This window comes from Cyclopterus lumpus, chromosome 11 (assembly GCF_009769545.1).
Source record: "Cyclopterus lumpus isolate fCycLum1 chromosome 11, fCycLum1.pri, whole genome shotgun sequence".
Classification (NCBI taxonomy): domain Eukaryota; kingdom Metazoa; phylum Chordata; class Actinopteri; order Perciformes; family Cyclopteridae; genus Cyclopterus; species Cyclopterus lumpus.
In genome coordinates this window covers 20,170,506-20,190,505 of record NC_046976.1, presented here as the reverse complement: position 1 = coordinate 20,190,505, position 20,000 = coordinate 20,170,506, and the positions used below count along the sequence as shown (strand labels likewise).

General features: G+C 40.9%; 1 long non-coding RNA gene and 2 gene segments (V, D, J or C); 1 reads left to right on the top strand and 2 right to left on the bottom strand.

The window, feature by feature from the left end:
* Nucleotides 1-8,833: 8,833 nt before the first annotated feature.
* On the bottom strand, nt 8,834-15,264 carry LOC117738793. The segment is given in 4 exon segments: nt 8,834-9,310; nt 11,338-11,371; nt 14,700-15,022; nt 15,130-15,264. Coding segments are annotated over 4 exon segments (741 nt in total).
* Nucleotides 11,991-17,139, top strand: LOC117738795. The segment is given in 5 exon segments: nt 11,991-12,125; nt 12,233-12,536; nt 15,410-15,415; nt 15,880-15,917; nt 16,708-17,139. Coding segments are annotated over 5 exon segments (735 nt in total).
* Nucleotides 17,140-18,474: 1,335 nt separating this feature from the next.
* LOC117738829 overlaps nt 18,475-20,000 on the bottom strand; it is a 2,336-nt gene continuing 810 nt past the window's right edge. The window contains exons 1-3 of one of the 2 annotated variants that reach the window (XR_004610123.1): nt 19,523-19,636; nt 18,792-18,977; nt 18,475-18,592 (exon numbers count right to left, since the gene is read on the bottom strand). This is a non-coding gene — a long non-coding RNA (uncharacterized LOC117738829). Of the gene's footprint in view, nt 18,593-18,791; nt 18,978-19,522 lie in introns of those variants that run through there. The other variant, XR_004610124.1, reaches the window with a different exon arrangement.

The following is a 20,000-nucleotide window of genomic DNA, read 5'->3' as shown; positions in this document are numbered from 1 at the left end:
TAAAGCCTCAACACATTGGTGATACTTCATCGTGAATATTGTAGTTTCTCATTGGACGCTGTTGCCGTGGCAACGCGTCATTCGCCGTGAAAAAAAGAAGCAGATGTCTCTTGTGTCTTGGGACGGTGACAACCTCGTGGAACTTTCCATACGTCAAAGGTGATGGAAATCAATGTTTGATATGGCGTTTTGGCCTTTGCTGTCAAAAATTGCCTCAATAGCGCCCCCTACAATCTCAGTCAATGAGCTTGCGGACGGCTTCAATTCTAAAGTAAAACATTTCATTGATGCCATTGCACCCACTAAAGTGAAGGTTGTCTCGGGTAAGAAAAGATCCCGCTGGTCAGAATAGAGAAAAGAGAAAACTAATCTCCAGGTTCACTGTGGTATCTATAGAGAGGCTTCACAATTATAATTTTGAACTTAGAAATGCAAGGCAGTCCTTCTTCTCTGACATCATAACCAAAAACAATAACAATACACGTGCCTTATTTGCTACCGTTGACAGGATAACAAACCCTCCGGTGACAGTAACTGCTGAGCTCCAATACACCTGGGTATGCAATCAAAATTCTGAAAATTAGGCAAGCAGTCGGTGCCTTCACACCAACTACAGGGTATGTGTTGTCCCCATCTTTATAGCTCTACATTATAGGCCAATATCAAACCTCCCATTTATAAGTTAAATAAGGAAAAAAGTGTTTTTTCAACAGCTGAACAACTTATTGGTGGAAAATAACTGTTTGGATGTCTTCCAGTCGGGCTTGCATCAGCACCACGGTACTGAAACTGCTCTTGTTAAGGTTTTCAACGACATCCACTTAAATACAGACAGTGGACGAACTTCAGTCTTGGTATTACTAGATCTCAGTTTGTATATATGTGTATACAGGACTGTCTCAGAAAATTAGAATATTGTGATAAAGTTCTTTATTTTCTGTAATGCAATTCAAAAAACAAAAATGTCATGCATTCTGGATTCATTACAAATCAACTGAAATATTGCAAGCCTTTTATTCTTTTAATATTGCTGATTATGGCTTACAGCTTAAGAAAACTCAAATATCCTATCTCTAAATATTAGAATATCTTGAAAAAGTATACTAGTAGGGTATTCAACTAATCACTTGAATCGTCTAATTTACTCGAAACACCTGCAAGGGTTTCCTGAGCCTTGAAAAACACTCAGCTTGGTTCAGTAAACACAATCACAAGTATGGGGAAGACTGCTGATCTGACTGCTGTCCAGAGGACCATCATTGACACCCTCCATCAGGAGGGTAAGACACAAAAAGAAAGTTCTCAAAGAGCAAGCTGTTCACAGAGTGCAGTGTCAAAGCACATCCACAAAAAGTCTGTTGGAAGGGGGAAATGTGGCAGGAAACACTGCACAACCAAGAGAGATGACCGCAGCCTTAACAGCATTGTGAAGAAGAGTCGCTTCCAGAATTTGGGGGAGCTTCAAAGACAGTGGACTGAAGCTGGAGTCCAGGTATCAAAAGCCACTGTTCACAGACGTGTCCGGGAAATGGGCTACAATAGCCGTATTCCCACGGTCAAGCCACTTCTGAACTCAAGACAACGGAAGAAGCGTCTGACTTGGGCTATGGAAAAGAAGCACCGGACAGTTGCAGAGTGGTCCAAAGTCCTCTTTTCAGACGAAGGCAAGTGTTGTATTTCATTTGGAAGTCAAGGCGCCAGAGTCTGGAGAAAGGCTGGAGAGGAGCAACATCCAAGTTGCTTGAAATCCAGTGTGAAGTTCCCACAGTCAGTGATGGTTTGGGGAGCCATGTCAGCTGCTGGTGTTGGTCCACTGTGTTTCATCAAGTCCAGAGTAACTGCAGCTGTGTACCAAGAGATTTTAGAGCACTACACGCTTCCGTCTGCTGAAAAGCTCTATGGAGATGAGGATTTCATTTTCCAGCATGATCTGGCACCTGCCCACAGTGCCAGAACCACCAGTAACTGGTGTACCGACCATGGCATTACTCTCCTCGATTGGCCTGCCAATTCCCCTGACCTGAACCCCATAGAGAATTTGTGGGGTATTGTGAAGAGGAAGCTGAAAGACACCAGACCCAACAATGCAAATGAGCTAAAGGCCGCTATTGAAGCATCCTGGGCATCCATAACACCTCAGCAATGCCACAGGCTGATTGCCTCCATGCCGCCGCATTGATGCAGTAATCCGTGCAAAAGGATTCCCAACCAAGTACTGAGTGCATTAATGGACATTTTCAAATGTTTGATTTTGTTTTGCTGTTATAAATCTTTTTTTTTTACTTGGTCTGAGGAAATATTCTAATATTTAGAGATAGGATATTTGAGTTTTCTTAAACTGTAAGCCATAATCAGCAATAATAAAAGAATAAAAGGCTTGCACTATTTCAGTTGATTTGTAATGAATCCAGAATGCATGACATTTTTGCATTACAGAAAATAAAGAACTTTATCACAATATTCTAATTTTCTGAGACAGTCCTGTATATATATCTTAGTATTACTGCATCTCAGTGCTGCATTCGACACGGTCGACCATGACATACTACTAGACAGACTAAAAGTCAGGGTAGGACTTTCTGGCACGCCCCTTAACTGATTTGAATCCTACTTGAAGGACCGACAATACTTTGTGTCTGTAGCTAATTACACATCCGAGTTGACTAGGATGACATGTGGTGTTCCCCAAGGTTCAATGCTGGGGCCTCTTCGGTTTAACATCTACATGCTTCCACTGGCTCAGATTATGAAAAACAACAAAGTGTGTTATCAAAATTATGCAGACGACACACAAATCTATATAACTGTATCACCAGGGGACTATAATCCCATACAAGGGCTGGCTAAATGCATTGAAGAAATCAACAACTGGATGTGCCAGAATGTACTTCAATCAAATAAAGATAAAACAGAAGTCATTGTTTTTGGTCCCAAGGATGAATGATTGAAAGTCAATCACTGATGTTAAAGACCACAAACCAAGCCAGAAGTCTAGGTGTAGTTATGGATTCTGAAGAATATATCAAGGATTAGAGGATTTATGTCTCAACAGGATTTGGAGGACCTTGTCCATGCCTTCAGTAGACTTGACTACTGTAACGGTGCGTTCACAGGTCTCTGTAAAAAGTCAATCAGAAAGCTACAGCTCGAGTCCTCACTAAGACCAAGAGGCCTACATACATGTGTGATCTGCTGCTACCTTATGAACCATCCAGACCCCTCCGGTGGTCTGGGAGTGGTTTACTTCCTGGTCCAAGAGTCAGAACTAAACATGGAGAAGCAGCATTAATTTCTTCTGCTCCACACATCTGAAACAAGGTCCCTGAAAGCTGCAGGTCTGCTGAGACCCTCAGAGACCCTCAGAGACCCTCAGAGACCCTCAGAGACCCACAGAGACCCTCAACTCCTTTAAATCCAGATTGAAGACTTTTCTGTTTGCTGGTGCCTTTAATTGAACCAGATTCAAGGATATCAATCAATGTCTGCATCTCACTACTGCATTTTATTTATTTAACCGCATTGCAACTTATATTGTATTTCTTGCTTTTTGACAGTTTTTAATGTTTTAATGAATGTTCTTAATTGTTTTTAAATCTTGTTTTATTTTTGCATTGTGTTTTGATGCTTTAATGGTTTCATGTGACGCACTTTGAATTGCCTTGCTGTTGAAATGTGAAACACAAATAAACATCCTCTGAACATGGTGGAGGCAGTGCGATGTCATGGGCTGGTGTGGCTGCCAGTGGAACTGGGTCACATGGTGTCCATTGATGATGTCACAGCTGATAGAAGTAGCAGGATGAGTTGTGAGGTGTTCAGGGCTTTACTGTCTGCTCAGATTCAGCCAAATGCTGCAAAAGTGATTGGACGTTGCTTCTCAGTGCAGATGGATAATGACCAAAAACATACCCAAGAGCTTCTCAAGGCAAAGCAATGGAAGTCAGTCACCTGAGCTCAACCCCAGTGAGCTTTTCATTTACTCAAGATACACCTGAAGGCAGAAAGACCCACAAACAAGCAGCACCTGAAGGAGGCTCCAGTGAAGACCTGCAAAGCATCTGAAGGGAGGAAACTCAGCGTCTGGTGATGACTATGAGTGGAAGACTTCAGGCAATCTTTGACTGCAAAGGATTGTCCTCCAAGTATTACAAAGTGATCATTATATTCACTATTATGTTAGTTTGTCCAATTACTTCTGAACCTCTGACAATGTGGAGCACTGCGTAGAAAATGTCTGTAAATCCTAAACAGTCAATTCTATATTTTTGTTATATCCATTGAAATATAGCTGAGAGTCTTTTTTAACCACATATTGACTGTGTCATTTAAAATCTGTGTAAAGTCGTGTAAAGAGGAAAATGTGTTGTTTTACAGTCCAAATACGTAAGGCCCTGCCAGTATGACTCCATTATTCTTTCTAGTCATATGAAATTCAAAGAGTTTACACAGACAGTACTGAGTTTATTTTTAAATCTTTATTTATTTCCAAAGATTTAAAATTAACTCTTTCAACAGGCAGGTTATTACAGATGATCATTCGTCTTTTCTTTAGAACCATTGTGTCAGTGTTTTCTGAGATTATTCTTATGATATATACAACTAACAATCTTTGTTGAACTGTATATTAAGGGGTCAGATCAGTTTATTTGTAAATCCTTCTGTGTGCATTTGTAAATCGAATATAATTGTGAATTGTTCTGTGCGCATTTGTGAATCTTTGTGTTTGCATTTGTGAGTCTCTCTGTGTGCATTTGCAATTATTGAGACTGATCTGACCCCATAGTATATATCGGGACCGCATACTCATTTATCTCGTTCTTTCGAGATCTCGGATACAAGCGGCCGAAATGAGCTTCCTCCGTAGGGTGGCCGGGCTCAGCCTTAGAGATAGGGTAAGGAGCTCGGACATCAGGGGGGAGCTTGGAGTCGAGTCGCTGCTCCTTCGTGTCCAAAGGAGTCAGCTGAGGTGCATCTAGTCAGGATGCCTCCTGGACGCCTCCCATTAGAGGTTTTCCGGGCACGTCCAACTGGTAGGAGGCCCCGGGGAAGACCGAGGACACGCTGGAGGGATTATATCTCCCGGCTGGCCTTGGAACGCCTCGGGATCCCCCAGAATGAGCTGGAAAGTGTTGCGGGTGAGAGGGAAGCCTGGGTCGGCCTGCTGAACCTGCTGCCACCGCGACCCGACCCCGGATAAGTGGTGATAATGGATGGATGGATACTCATTTATGATTCATTCATTCATTGCTAATAATTCAATTCAATTCAGTTTATTTTGTATAGCCCAATATCACAAATTACAAACTCCCCTCAGAGGGCTTTACAATCTGTACACATACGACATCCCTGACCTTTGACCTCACATCGGATCAGGAAAAACTTCCCAAAAATAACCTTTCACAGGGAAAAAAGGGAAGAAACCTTCAGGAGAGCAACAGAGGAGGATCCCTCTCCCCGGATGGACAGAAGCAATAGATGTCATGTGTACAGAATGAACAGCATTTACAAAGTTACATAAACACATTACCTGAATATGACAATGTATGAATGGAACTCCAATCTATGAAACAGAAGGAGGTAGAGAGGAGGGGGGGCGGGGCATCAGCAGGGCCAACGGGAGGCCGGCTCACCAGGCATCAGACACCTCCAGGTCCAATGGACCCTATGAGACGTGAAGTCACAACGACTCCGGGGAGGAAGCAGAGTTAATAAGGTGCAATGGAGAGATGTAAATTCATCCATAAGGAGAGAGAGAAGAGGAGAGAGGTGCTCAGTGTATCCTAAAACATCCCCCAGCAGCCTATAAGCCTATAGCAGCATATCAAGGGGCTGGACCAGGGCAAACCTGATTCAGCCCTAACTATAAGCACTATTAAAGAGGAAAGTCTTAAGTCTATTCTTGAATGAGGTGACTGTGTCTGCCTCCCGGACTGAAAGTGGAAGCTGGTTCCATAAAAGAGGAGCTTGATAACTGAAGGCTCTTGCTCCCATACTATTTTTTAGGACTCTAGGAACCACAAGTAGCCCCGCATTTAGTGAGCGCAGCTCTCTAGTGGGGCAATATGGTACTACAAGCTCCTTAAGATATGATGGTGCATCACCAATCAAGGCTTTGTAGGTGAGGAGAAGAATTTTAAATGTGATTCTTGATTTTACAGGGAGCCAGTGCAGAGCAGCTAATACAGGAGTCATGTGATCTCTTTTCTTAGTTTTTGTGAGTACACGAGCTGCAGCATTCTGGATCAACTGGAGGGATTTAAGAGACTTATTAGGGCAGCCTGATAATAAGGAGTTGCAGTAATCTAGTCTGGAAGTAACAAACGCGTGAACCATCTTTTCTGCATCTTTTTGAGACAAGATGTGCCTGATTTTTGAAATGTTACGTAGATGAAAAAATGCGATCCTTGAGATTTGCTTAACGTGGGAGTTAAAGGACAAGTCCCAGTCAAAGATAACTAGAGATTCTTTACAGTGGTGTTGGATGCCAGGGAAATGCCATCTACAGAAACCACATCACCAGATAATTGATCTCTGAGGTGTTCAGGGCCCAGTAAAATAACTTCAGTTTTGTCTGAGTTTAACATCAGGAAGTTGCAGGTCATCCATGTTTTTATGTCTTTAAGACATTCTTGAATTTTAGCGAGCTGGTTGGTCTCCTCTGGTTTGATCGATAGATATAATTGAGTTAAGTTAAGTTTATGCAGTGTTTCCTGATAATATTGCCCAAAGGAAGCATATATAAGGTAAATAAAATTGGTCCAAGCACAGAACCTTGTGGAACTCCGTGATTAACGTTGGTGGTCATTGAGGATTCATCGTTTACAAATACAAATTGAGATCGATCTGATAAATAGGATTTAAACCAACTTAGTGCGGTACCTGAAATGCCAATCGACTGATCCAGTCTCTGTAATAGGATGTTATGATCAATGGTGTCGAACGCAGCACTAAGGTCTAATAATACCAGTACGGAGATGAGTCCTTTATCTGATGCAATTAGAAGGTCATTTGTAATCTTCATCAGTTCTGTCTCTGTGCTGTGGTGTTTTCTAAATCCTGACTGAAATAAACTATTCTGATGTAGAAAGTCACACAACTGATTTGCGACTACTTTCTCAAGGATCTTAGAGAGGAAGGGAAGGTTAGAGATCGGTCTGTAGTTAGCCAACACCTCTGGATTAAGAGTGGGCTTCTTCAGGAGAGGTTTAATTACAGCTACTTTGAAGGAATGTGGTACATGGCCTGTTAGCAAAGACACATTAACAATATCCAGCAGAGAGGTGCCAATTAAAGGCAACGCGTCTTTAAGCAGCCTCGTTGGGATGGGGTCCAAGAGACAGGTAGACGGTTTAGAAGTAGAAACCATTGAGGACAATTGGTCTAGGTTAATGGGAGAAAAGCTATCCAAATATACACCAGGGCATACAGCCGTTTCCAAGGCCACTCCTCTTGATGACAGATCGGCACTGGTTGAGGGCAAGAGATCATCAATCTTGCCTTTAATAGTTCAAATCTTTTCATTGAAGAAGTTCATGAAGTCATTACTACTGAGGTCTATAGGAATACACGGCTCCACAGAGCTGTGACTCTGTCAGCCTGGCTACAGTGCTAAAGAGAACCCTGGGGTTGTTCTTATTTATCTCTATTACTGATGAGTAATAGGCTGCTCTGGCATTACGGAGAGCCTTTTTATATGTTTTAAGACTATCTCACCAAACTAAGAGTGATTCTTCCAGATTGGTGGAACGCCATATGCTTTCAAGCTTTCGTGAAGTTTGCTTTAGTTCTCGGGTCTGAGGGTTATACCAGGGAGCAAACCTCCTTTGCCTCACTGTCTTTTTCTTCAGTGGGGCCATCGAGTCTAGTGTCATTCTCAGTGAGCCTGTAGCGCTATCGACAAGATGATCAATCTGGGACGGACTAAAGTTAGCACAGGAGTCCTCCGTCACATTGAGACGTGGTATTGAATCAAATGCAGAAGGAATCGCTTCTTTAAATTTAGCTACAGCACTGTCAGTTAGACATCTGGTGTAGAAACTTTTGAATAACGGTGTATACTCCGGGAGTATAAACTCAAAAGTTATGAGGTAATGGTCTGACAGAAGAGGTTTCTGTGGGAAACCTCCAAATGCTCAATGTCAATGCCAAATGTAAGAACAAGGTGGAGGGTGTGGCCAAAGCAGTGAGTGGGTTTCTGTACTCTCTGACAGAAGCCAATCGAGTCCAACAATGAGATAAATGCAATACTAAGGCAATCATTGTCAATATCCACATGAATATTAAAATCTCCTACAATAATAACCGTATCAGTGTTAAGGACTAAACTACAATACATAACATCCAGATATTTAGGAATGCCATGTGTCTTTTATTTGAGTGAATCCAAACTAATTTCAAGTTACTGATAAGGAATTGAATAATAATAATGTTAACCAATTTTGTCTCTCCATTTGTGATCTTTTTCTGTTGTCTTTGTTTGTGAGGTTTTAAAATAATAATAATTGGAAATGTGAATATTTTTTAGTAAAGGTAAAGTATAAATCTCATCTTTATGTTATGTCCCTTTATGCTGATGATATGCTATTATATTTTTATGATACTTGAAAAACTACATTGAAACTGTTGCAGATTTATTTAAATGCCATGTAAATGTGACCTTCATTCATCCTTTTTTACCATGCTATTCTTACCTTAGTTAATCATATGAGAATGGTTTATTAAATTGGGCCAAATAAATAGAAATTGTCCTTCATTTTACTTGATAGTCAATTAAAAACTTGTCAATATTAACAATGTCGACCACAACCTCTTTTTAAACAATAACATCCTCTTAAACAGTTTGAAGAGAAACCTTTTTATTATCCGAAAAGGTTGTCAGCATCATAACTAGCAAGAACATATCACTTTTTAAATCATGTATAATAAAAGAGGAAGAGTTGCTGAGACTGAAACCAGTAGCAGAGTCCCAGTGAGGCAGCTCAGGACTGGGAACACTGGTCTCTCCTCAGTGTCTCTGAGAGCGGAGTCTGGGAGCCCTGGGTGGCCTCACAGGTCACAGAGCCCACCTTCCTCCACTGGTCTGCAGGGAGCCTCAGGGTGCTGCTCCAGCTGTAGTGGCCGTCCTTCTCCAGCACCCCGGGGCTCCTGCTCTCCTCCCAGCTGCTGCTGCTGCTGCTGCTGCCGTCCACCTTCCAGGCCAGACTCCAGTCTGAGGGGAAGCCCTTGTTGGCCAGGCACATGAGCGTGGCCTTCCCCTGCTGCAGCTCCTCACTGGAGGGGGGCAGCACCGTCAGGGTGGGGGCGACATCACCTAGGAGACACCAATCAGCTTAGAGGACAGGGACCACACAGCTGTCAATCAACCACCAGACACGTGGACACCTTCACTGAGAGTTGATTTCCTCCTTGAAGGAGTTTCTGTCAGATGTTCTTTGTGCTCCACCAGTCACTCACTCACACATGGTTTCACTTCCCTTTAAGAAGCCTCTCATGCAGATCAGCACCGAGAGAATCATCATACAGAACGACCTGAAATATGTCAAACTACACTGGAGATAGAACATCAATATGTGGCCCCAAATTAAAACTGCATCATTGAAACCCTTAGCTGACTATTACTTTAATATATTTAGTCAAAAGGTCTTAAAGTGGATGTGAGTCATGATTCAAAACTGTTGCAAATTTGCAAGGTTTTAACCTTTTAAACCCCACGGCCCCAATTGGGCAAATATATTGATGTTATACATCAAATTAAACAAGAAAACTTGGGCTACAAGAATCAGTAAGCCATTTCCACACAACTCAAACACCAACTGAAAGAATTATTAAAATATCATAATCATCATTTTGTCAGGAGTCAGCCCACTCAGCACGTTTTCAGAACTAGCAACACGTAGCTCGGTGCTATCAGGAAAAGCCAGATAGCACAGAGCAAGAGGACTCCACATATATTCTGAATATCTTTAGAAAATCCTTCTGCACCAAAGCATCACCGAGATATGAGCCAAAGAACACAGCAACATGAATCGATTTAGCGCTTACAGTCACAAATGTTGCTTATCTTTGACTTTATTTGGAGAAAAAAACATTTGTTCTTCTTCTAATGAACAAAGACTGCTGTATTTGATGTATTGAACACCATAAGTAATATACAAGTGAAATATATGGTTTGGTACATGAGAAAATTCAAATTGCACAGATGGTGCCCAAATGCCCATTTCACCTAATTTATCCGTACTAAAACATCTCTAACTTTGTTCTGCTTTACTATTTCAAAGTCAAACTTTGCAGAGAGACTGGTCACATATTGTGCTGTGATCTTTGTGATTTTTGACCTTTGACCTTCATCCTTCCAAGAGATAATCATCCTTAAAGTGTTTTTTTTTCTAGGCGAAACTGGAAATTCAACTTTTGCTGTCTTTCGTCTTTATTTACTCTTAACCAGTAACAAATATAATAATATTTACTCATCTGAACAAAAGCACACATGGTTTGCCTTTATTATAACACCAACATTATTCAGATAGCCTTTGTGGTTGCTGAGATACACACTTTTTAGTTTGGGTATGTAATTTCGAGCAGAAACCTAGAAAGTAGGTCGGTGTTCAAATTAAACATCATCACATACACATCTTTATCTTTACTCTGTTCAATTTGATTTGAATCCTAATTTGTTTCAAAAACAGTTTTTATCGGAAATGAAATTGTATTCTCATAAAAAAAAGGTTTTTAAAGACTTCAAGTTTTCTCAGTTTCACATTTCATGGGGTTTAAATTTTAGGACGACTTGAATGTGTAAAGAAAAGTTGAGTTAAGCTGCTCTGAGTTATAAAAACATGAACACTAAACGTGTGTTTAATAAAACTAAAGTATTTTATCTGCCTCGAACATCCTCAAACTGAATTTAAAACACAATTTTACTAAATCATATCTAGTAATTGTGTGCAGAAACTTACTTCCAGCATCCAGTCTGGTTCCTCCACCAAAAGTCCACCACAGGGACACAAAGTCCTTGAGCCTCCGTACAGAAACCTCTCATGGAGAGACACGGCTCTCTGACTCTGACTGAACCAAAACTACAAGCACTTCAGATGCAGCTGCACCATTAAAGTTGGAAGAAATGATTCTTTCCTCAGTTAAAAGTTTTACTTTTGTAATAATTAGTTTCTTTACTTTCTGTTGCTGGAGGGAACTTTGTTTCTTTGTGCAACATATTTGATGAAAATGTCCTCCATGAAAGTTAAAAGAAAACTATTTAACCTCCACTGTTGAATATAATAATGAATACAAAGACAGTCGACTTCTAAAAATAGTTAAATATTTGAACGTTTGACTTACTTCCAACATCCAGTCTGGTTCCTCCACCGAACGTCAACCACAGTGATACAAAGTCATTGAGCCGCCGTACAAAAACCTCTCATGTAGAGACACGGCTCTCTGACTCTGACACAAACACACTCACCAAACTCATCCACACTTTACACACTTCATGGAATAACTGGTCAACGTGTTCAACACTGATTCAGTAATCATACATATGATTTAACCTTTTATTTATTACATGTTAGACATCTAGGAGCAATATTAACTTGTCTTTCAGTAAAACTAATTGATGATTGATCAAGATATTCCTAAAGTAAAACATGAATTCTAAATGTAAATTATTGTTATAACTGCATGTTTCTTGTTCACTATAATAAATAAATAAATGGTAATTTTGTTTAATTTTGACCCCCAGTGATGTAGATTTGCGTTGTAGTGAATTAGAGGGATTTTACAAAACAATCTAGAGTAAAATGTGTCCATCAAACTCAAACTAAAGACTCAAACGAGCACCGACACATTCCTGATCAATACTCTGATGAAGTGATTGATCCATTGATCATCAGCATCATCACAGTAATCAAGTCCCTGTTGGAGTCCGTCAGAGCATTTCCATAGAGAGCCACTTTGCATCAGCAGCACCATGCTCCAGTGCTCTGGGAGAGTTTATAGTCCTGAGAGTTGAACCCTGGATGACTGACAGCTGTCCTTCATCACCACAGAAGACACAGAAATCCTCCTCATCAAAAACATGACTCTGATCTCCGTCCTCATCTGGACTCTCCTCTGCTGCTGCTTCACAGGTAAAGTCCAGAGAATCAAACTCCTCTCCTCTCTGAACATCCGTCCCTCTGAAGTGAAGGCGACTAAACCGTGACGCTGCTTTATGTCTTTGTCTCTGTGTCCTCAGAGTCCAGAGGACAGGTCACAGTGACTCAGCCTGGAGCAGTGAGCTCTGCTGTGGGAGGCTCCGTCTCCCTCTCCTGTCGGACCAGTCGGGATGTTTATGGCTCTAACTATTTAGCCTGGTACCAACAGAGAGATGGAGGAACTCCTAAACTGATCATTTACCGTGCTATCAATCGACAATCAGGGATTCCAGCTCGTTTTACAGGCAGTGGATCAAAGTCTGACTTCACTCTGACCATCAGTGGAGTCCAGGCTGAAGATGCAGCAGTTTACTACTGTCAGAGTTTTCATGTGATCAACAGACAGTGGGTGTTCACACAGTGAAAAAGAGTCGTACAAAAACCTCCCTCAGTCAGACTGAACAGAAACTGAAGTGACTGCTGCAGCTGGAAGCTGCTGAAGAGACTGAAGACACACACACACACACACACACACACACACACACACAGACACACACACACACTATACAGATTACTCACTGTATCTGTGGATCAATCTCAATGCATAAATAATAAAAATATAGGTATAAAGATGAATTATCTATGGACAACTTGTTCCTCCACCACTCTCAGTATCTTGTATTAAAACAGCTGTTTCTTCCCCAGAGAAGTTCTTTAGCCTCTCAGATATCTGTTCATTCACACCAGACGATCCGCCTGTTTGCCGATTAAATAGTTAAAAGTCAAACATTGTATTAATGTTGAAGACATTACAGATGTTTTGGAAAGAAGGAAACATTTTTCCTTTTGACTTGATAAACGTCTTCAAAACTGTCATTCCTAGAATGAACCCTTAACAGGAGATCCATTAGGTTTAAAACAAAAAAGAAAAAACTGAATTTTATATAAAGCCTTCAGTGGATTTGTGTCAATCTGGATTCACAGGAGCTGAAGGTCTCTGAGGGTCTCTGAGGGTCTCTGAAGGTCTCTAAGGGTCTCTGTGGGTCTCTGAGGGTCTCTGATGGTCTGAGGGTCTCAGCAGACCTGCAGCTTTCAGGGACCTTGTTCCAGATATGTGGAGCACAAGACCTGAACGCTGCTTCTCCATGTTTATTTCTGACTCTCGGACCAGGAAGTAAACCACTCCCAGACCACCTGAGGGGTCAGGATGGTTCATAAGGTAGCAGCAGATCACACATGTATGTAGGCCCAAAACCATTCAGTGCTTCATAAACCAGCAGCAGCATTTTAAAGTCAATTCTTTGTTGGACAGGAAGCCAGTGCAAAGAGCTCAGAACTGGAGTGATGTGATCCACTTTCCTGGTCTGAGTGAGGACTTGAGCTGCAGCTCTGATTGACTTTTTAAAGAGACCTGTGAACACACCGTTACACACACACACACACACACACACACACACATATTTAACATTACATAATATCCACAGCTGCCTCCATCTCAACCAGTGGAGTGGACAGCAGTACATCAGCAGGTGTTGGACAGATTGGTTGACACACTGTCAGATCCTCCAGTAATGGCATAGCCTGATCTTGAGAAGCCATTGGTGCTACATGTTGATGCATCTGAGGAAGGGCTTGGAGTCGTTTTGTATCAGGGACATTGAGAGTAATAAGATATGGATCGCGAACGCTGACTCCCACAGAGAAGACCTACAGACTCCATTCCGGGAAGCTTGAATTCCTAGCTCTCAAACGTGCTGTAACTGAGCGATTCCCCCATTATCTCTTCCATGCTCCTAACTTTACCGTGTACAGCAATAATAATCCGTTGACGTACGTGATGAAGACGGCTAAACTAAATGCTGTGGGACATCGCTGGGTGTCAGAGTTAGCAGATGTCCACTTCACTCTGAAATACAGACCAGGAACTGTCAACTGTGATGCAGACTTCTTATCCCGTCAACCAGCAGAAATGGTCAAGATAATGAAAGAATGCACAGAGGAGTGTAACCCAGACGACATTGCAGCGGTTGGAGAAGGACTGCCTGCTCAGAACAAAGGTGACACTGATTGGATTACACCACATGTAATGTAGATGTGTTAGCTGAACTGACTAATAGATGTGAAACAACTGTGAAACCAATACCAGTTGAGTCATCGCTCTAAAACAACAGCACGAACGCCTGAGATGCAAAGACAAAACCAAAGAGGCAACGACGGTCAAATGCCTCCTGAGGGAGTGGCCTCGTCTTCACTTGGATAAGGATTAATGACTTATTAAGATAAGATAATTCATCTTTATACCTATATTTTGATTATTTATGCATTGAGATTGATCCACAGATACAGTGAGTAATCTGTATAGACCACTTAACCAACTGTGGTGTGTGTGTCTGTGTGTGTGTGTGTGTGTGTGTGTGTGTGTGTCTGTGTGTGTGTGTGTGTGTGTGTGTGTGTGTGTCTGTGTGTGTGTGTCTTCAGTCTCTTCAGCAGCTTCCAGCTGCAGCAGTCACTTCAGTTTCTGTTCAGTCTGACTGAGGGAGGTTTTTGTACGACTCTTTTTCACTGTGTGAACACACCCTGACTGTTGATGTAATGATAACTCTGACAGTAGTAAACTGCTGCATCTTCAGCCTGGACTCCACTGATGGTCAGAGTGAAGTCAGACTTTGATCCACTGCCTGTAAAACGAGCTGGAATCCCTGATTGTCGATTGATAGCATAATAAATGATCAGTTTAGGAGTTCCTCCATCTCTCTGTTGGTACCAGGCTAAATAGTGGGATCCGCCATAGTAAAAAACATCCTGACTGGTCCGACAGGAGAGGGAGACGGAGCCTCCCACAGCAGAGCTCACTGCTCCAGGCTGAGTCACTGTGACCTGTCCTCTGGACTCTGAGGACACAGAGACAAAGACATAAAGCAGCGTCACGGTTTAGTCGCCTTCACTTCAGAGGGACGGATGTTCAGAGAGGAGAGGAGTTTGATTCTCTGGACTTTACCTGTGAAGCAGCAGCAGAGGAGAGTCCAGATGAGGACGGAGATCAGAGTCATGTTTTTGATGAGGAGGATTTCTGTGTCTTCTGTGGTGATGAAGGACAGCTGTCAGTCATCCAGGGTTCAACTCTCAGGACTATAAACTCTCCCAGAGCACTGGAGCATGGTGCTGCTGATGCAAAGTGGCTCTCTATGGAAATGCTCTGACGGACTCCAACAGGGACTTGATTACTGTGATGATGCTGATGATCAATGGATCAATCACTTCATCAGAGCATTGATCAGGAATGTGTCGGTGCTCGTTTGAGTCTTTAGTTTGAGTTTGATGGACACATTTTACTCTAGATTGTTTTGTAAAATCCCTCTAATTCACTACAACGCAAATCTACATCACTGGGGGTCAAAATTAAACAAAATTACCATTTATTTATTTATTATAGTGAACAAGAAACATGCAGTTATAACAATAATTTACATTTAGAATTCATGTTTTACTTTAGGAATATCTTGATCAATCATCAATTAGTTTTACTAAAAGACAAGTTAATATTGCTCCTAGATGTCTAACATGTAATAAATAAAAGGTTAAATCATATGTATGATTACTGAATCAGTGTTGAACACGTTGACCAGTTATTCCATGAAGTGTGTAAAGTGTGGATGAGTTTGGTGAGTGTGTTTGTGTCAGAGTCAGAGAGCCGTGTCTCTACATGAGAGGTTTTTGTACGGCGGCTCAATGACTTTGTATCACTGTGGTTGACGTTCGGTGGAGGAACCAGACTGGATGTTAACTGTAAGTACATCTGAGTCCCTTCAAAACCTTCATTATACATTAAACATGTATTTTATTTGAACGTTATAGCTGGAGAGCTTACAATGATATTTTTGTCTGAGAGTTTAAATGTTTTCTATTTGTAACAATTCTTCAAAGTCTTCAGCTTCGATAAGTCGGTTAAAATCCACTTCAATGAATAATCTTGTTGAACAAAACATTTTATTACATGTTCATACATTATTCTATTTTCATTTGAACTACTCTACTATTATTTTCATGAAGACATTTTGACTTAAAGTTCTAATATTTCGGCTAAAGATTGACTCATTCAGAGTAACATGTGAATGTTATGACTCCATTATTCTCCCAGACTGATGGTTTTAAAGCCGTTCAACATGTTTTATGAGTATTAAAAAGTATTTCATAGTTAACATTATTCAGTTGAATGAGTCAGTAATGAAGTCTGACTGTTGATGATTCCTGCTGACATGAAGAGAACAAACACATGTCATCATGTCTGAGGTTTTGGCTTGAAACAAGAAATATTTCAGAGAGTTAAAACAATAAAAGCCTCACAATCGTCATCTTTACTGTAATACATTTAACTGTAACTCAGAAAGTTGAGTGGAAGAAGTTCAGATGTTTTATCTTCAGTACTGAAACCTGTCTGTTGTCATGCTCACTGAGCTCAGAGAGGGAAGTGAAACCTTTAAGATCAGTTTCATCCGGTCTGAGGAAGACCAACAGAACTAGAAGCCTCCTCTGCTGCACCCTCATATGAACCTCATGAATCTCTGTCTCTCTGCAGTGGGCCGAGTCGCCCCCACCCTGACGGTGCTGCCCCCCTCCAGTGAGGAGCTGCAGCAGGGGAAGGCCACGCTCATGTGCCTGGCCAACAAGGGCTTCCCCTCAGACTGGAGTCTGGCCTGGAAGGTGGACGGCAGCAGCAGCAGCAGCAGCAGCTGGGAGGAGAGCAGGAGCCCCGGGGTGCTGGAGAAGGACGGCCACTACAGCTGGAGCAGCACCCTGAGGCTCCCTGCAGACCAGTGGAGGAAGGTGGGCTCTGTGACCTGTGAGGCCACCCAGGGCTCCCAGACTCCGCTCTCAGAGACACTGAGGAGAGACCAGTGTTCCCAGTCCTGAGCTGCCTCACTGGGACTCTGCTACTGGTTTCAGTCTCACTCTGTAACTGTCTCTGTCTTTTATTTGACACAATAAAACAATTTAATAACAATATCTACCAGCTTGTTGCAGTGTTTAAATATTATTTCAGTGTTTCCAGATAATAAAGACGTGTTCATTCAATCAGCTGTTTTCATGTTTATTATTATCAAAGTGTCGGAATGATTTTCTCTGAATAGTAATTTTACATCCTGAAGAACTGAGATGATGAACATGTTTTAATTTCTCCATCATGACTGTGGAAAGAGTTTAAGATTACATGATAAAAGTCTATATATTTATTTTATAAAAATTGTGAACTCATCCTGTCACAATAGATATGAACCCCTTCAAAACGGGTTCTTTTATAGTTATTATAGATTCATCGGTAATAATACAAATTTGGAACAAAACTCACGATAGTAAGATATCAATGATAAATCATCCAGTCATCTTTTATTACTGAAGTGGTTTAATAACAACTGTAGTATTTTATTTGTTATGGGATTATTGAAGGAACATGCATTAACCTTTAAATAAAACTACAAAAGTCTGACTTTCTTTATTCAATCTGAAATATAAATCAGTACATCATCAGCATAAAGAGAAATAAAATTAGCGTGATTTGTAATTCTGACTTATTATACTATTATTATTCATGCACTGCTTCTGCTGAAGACCAACATACATTAATAAAGAGATGACAAAAGGACAGAAGAAGAATGTTACCGACTTACATTCACCATAAATATTGTTTTGTTTTCAGTCACAAGATATATGTGTGTGCTTTAATACAAAATCACTTGCAAATTACAAAAATATATTATCAACATCATTTTGTAATGATGTAACATGTTGGAATTAATTTAAAAAGTGACTGTGTTGGACTAAGGAAAAAAATGTTTTAAAAATATATATATATATATATATATATATATATATATATATATATATATAACGAACACTTTCACTGTTCATGTGTTATTCTACTCTGTGGATCAAACTTATTAAAGAATTAAAATCATACTTTAACAGAGGTTAGCTTTGATGTGCAGCAGATTGTCTGAAAACAAATAATGTCTCAAATATATAAGCTTTCAGCTTAAATACAGTATATTTAGAGTTGACAATTCAAAATAAAACATTATGAAATACGTTTTAGTTTCTATCTGTTGAGTCACATCAGTTCCTCTCCAGCTGAGGAGGTTTCTGTACGACGGTGTTTCACTGTCTGAACGGGGAGCTGCTACCCTGCTGACATTAATAATCTGCTGCATCTTCAGTCTGAACTCCACTGATGGTCAAAGTGAAGTCAGTTCCAGATCCACTTCCACTGAAACCATCTGAAACTCCAGACTGACGGGATTGAGCATTATAAATAAGGAGTTTGGGAGATTCTCCTTGTTTCTGAAGGTACCAGTGAAGCCAGTTACCAACACTTGAACTGGTTCTACATCTGATGGAGACAGTCTGTCCTGGAACAACAGACTGAGATCCAGGAGACTGAGTCAGGAGGATTTCTCCTGATGAATCTGGAAAACACGAATAAGAGCAGAAGGGTTATTGAGACGACTCCAGTTTGGAGAAAGATGATCAACATCCCAACAGAAGAGTGTGGTTTCTTTAACACGGAGAACCGATGGAAGAAGGTCAACGCTGCTTGTTTCCGTGTTTCTCCATCGCAGCAGAACACGGCGGTGGAGAACCAGAGCTTCCAGAAGAGAGTCTCACCCTGAACAAGGAGCCCCAGGGTGGTCAGCAGTAGAGTCAGTGACATCATCATTGTCAGTGTCTCTGAAAGGCCTGGACAGCCACTGATCAACATGGCCTCTTAACGGCTGGGAGCAGAGAGGCAGGACACATATGAAACACAGTGAAGTGTAGCTGTCCTCCACACGTCAGGGTGCTTCCTCCTCACTGGTGGAAATGATTGGATATAAACTGGTAAGAAATAAAGAAAGAGCTTCTCTTTCTCTCTTGACATGTTTCAACAGGGACGTTTTCCTGCTTGTGTTGATGGTTTCAACACTTTAAAACAATAAAGATGGTATTATGTGTATTATGTGGACATGAATCGTACATTACAAGCATTAGTAATATTTAGTGCACAAAAATCACAAAAGTGATATGTCAATTTATTCCAGGTTATTTTAAAATCCTTTTTAAGTTTGTAGATTATTCCTTTAAAGGCGTTCCAGTTGTATCTATATTACCTATATCCATATACACATGGGAGGAACATTTCAATGTTGATTCACAAAGCTCTCTGTTATCACTTATTATTATGGGTATGCTACCATAATCTGCTGGTATTGCATCATTAAGCCACTCCAATCTTAATGATTGTAATAATAAATGTGTGTAAAGAACTCCTTCATTCCTTCTTTATCACAGCATATATTTTCATGAACATGAAAATTAAAAGTTGTCTTCATTTTCATTTTCCAAAGCGTTCAACCTACCAGGCTGTGTTGGAAGATGGAGGTGAATAAACAGGAAAGAGGAACAGAAACGTTCTTCTGATTCTTACTGAAACAGAAACATGGCGGTTTGTGGTAGTTTCACTCTGCTGCACTTATGAATCCCATTTGGACCATCTGGTGGCTGCAGATTCAAAGTTGAATTATGTTATTTAATGGTGACATCTTCTGGTGCAGAAGGGACATTGCTTCATGTTCAGGGGAAGCTTCGTTGATTCCAGGAGCAGGAAGCAGTTTGGGAAAGTCTTAATTGTGGCTTCATCATAGTTGGATGGACCTTCATCTTCACTGTGTCTATTTTATATGGAATGGCCTTGTTTCCCAAAATAACAGCAAAATAAGGACGGCAACTAAAAACCTATATCTTCTTTGTCTTGTACTTAAAAAAAAATCTAATTCACCAATTAAGTTTCTTTTTTTTGGAACTCACCAACTTTTTGGATTGTATTCTGTGATATGT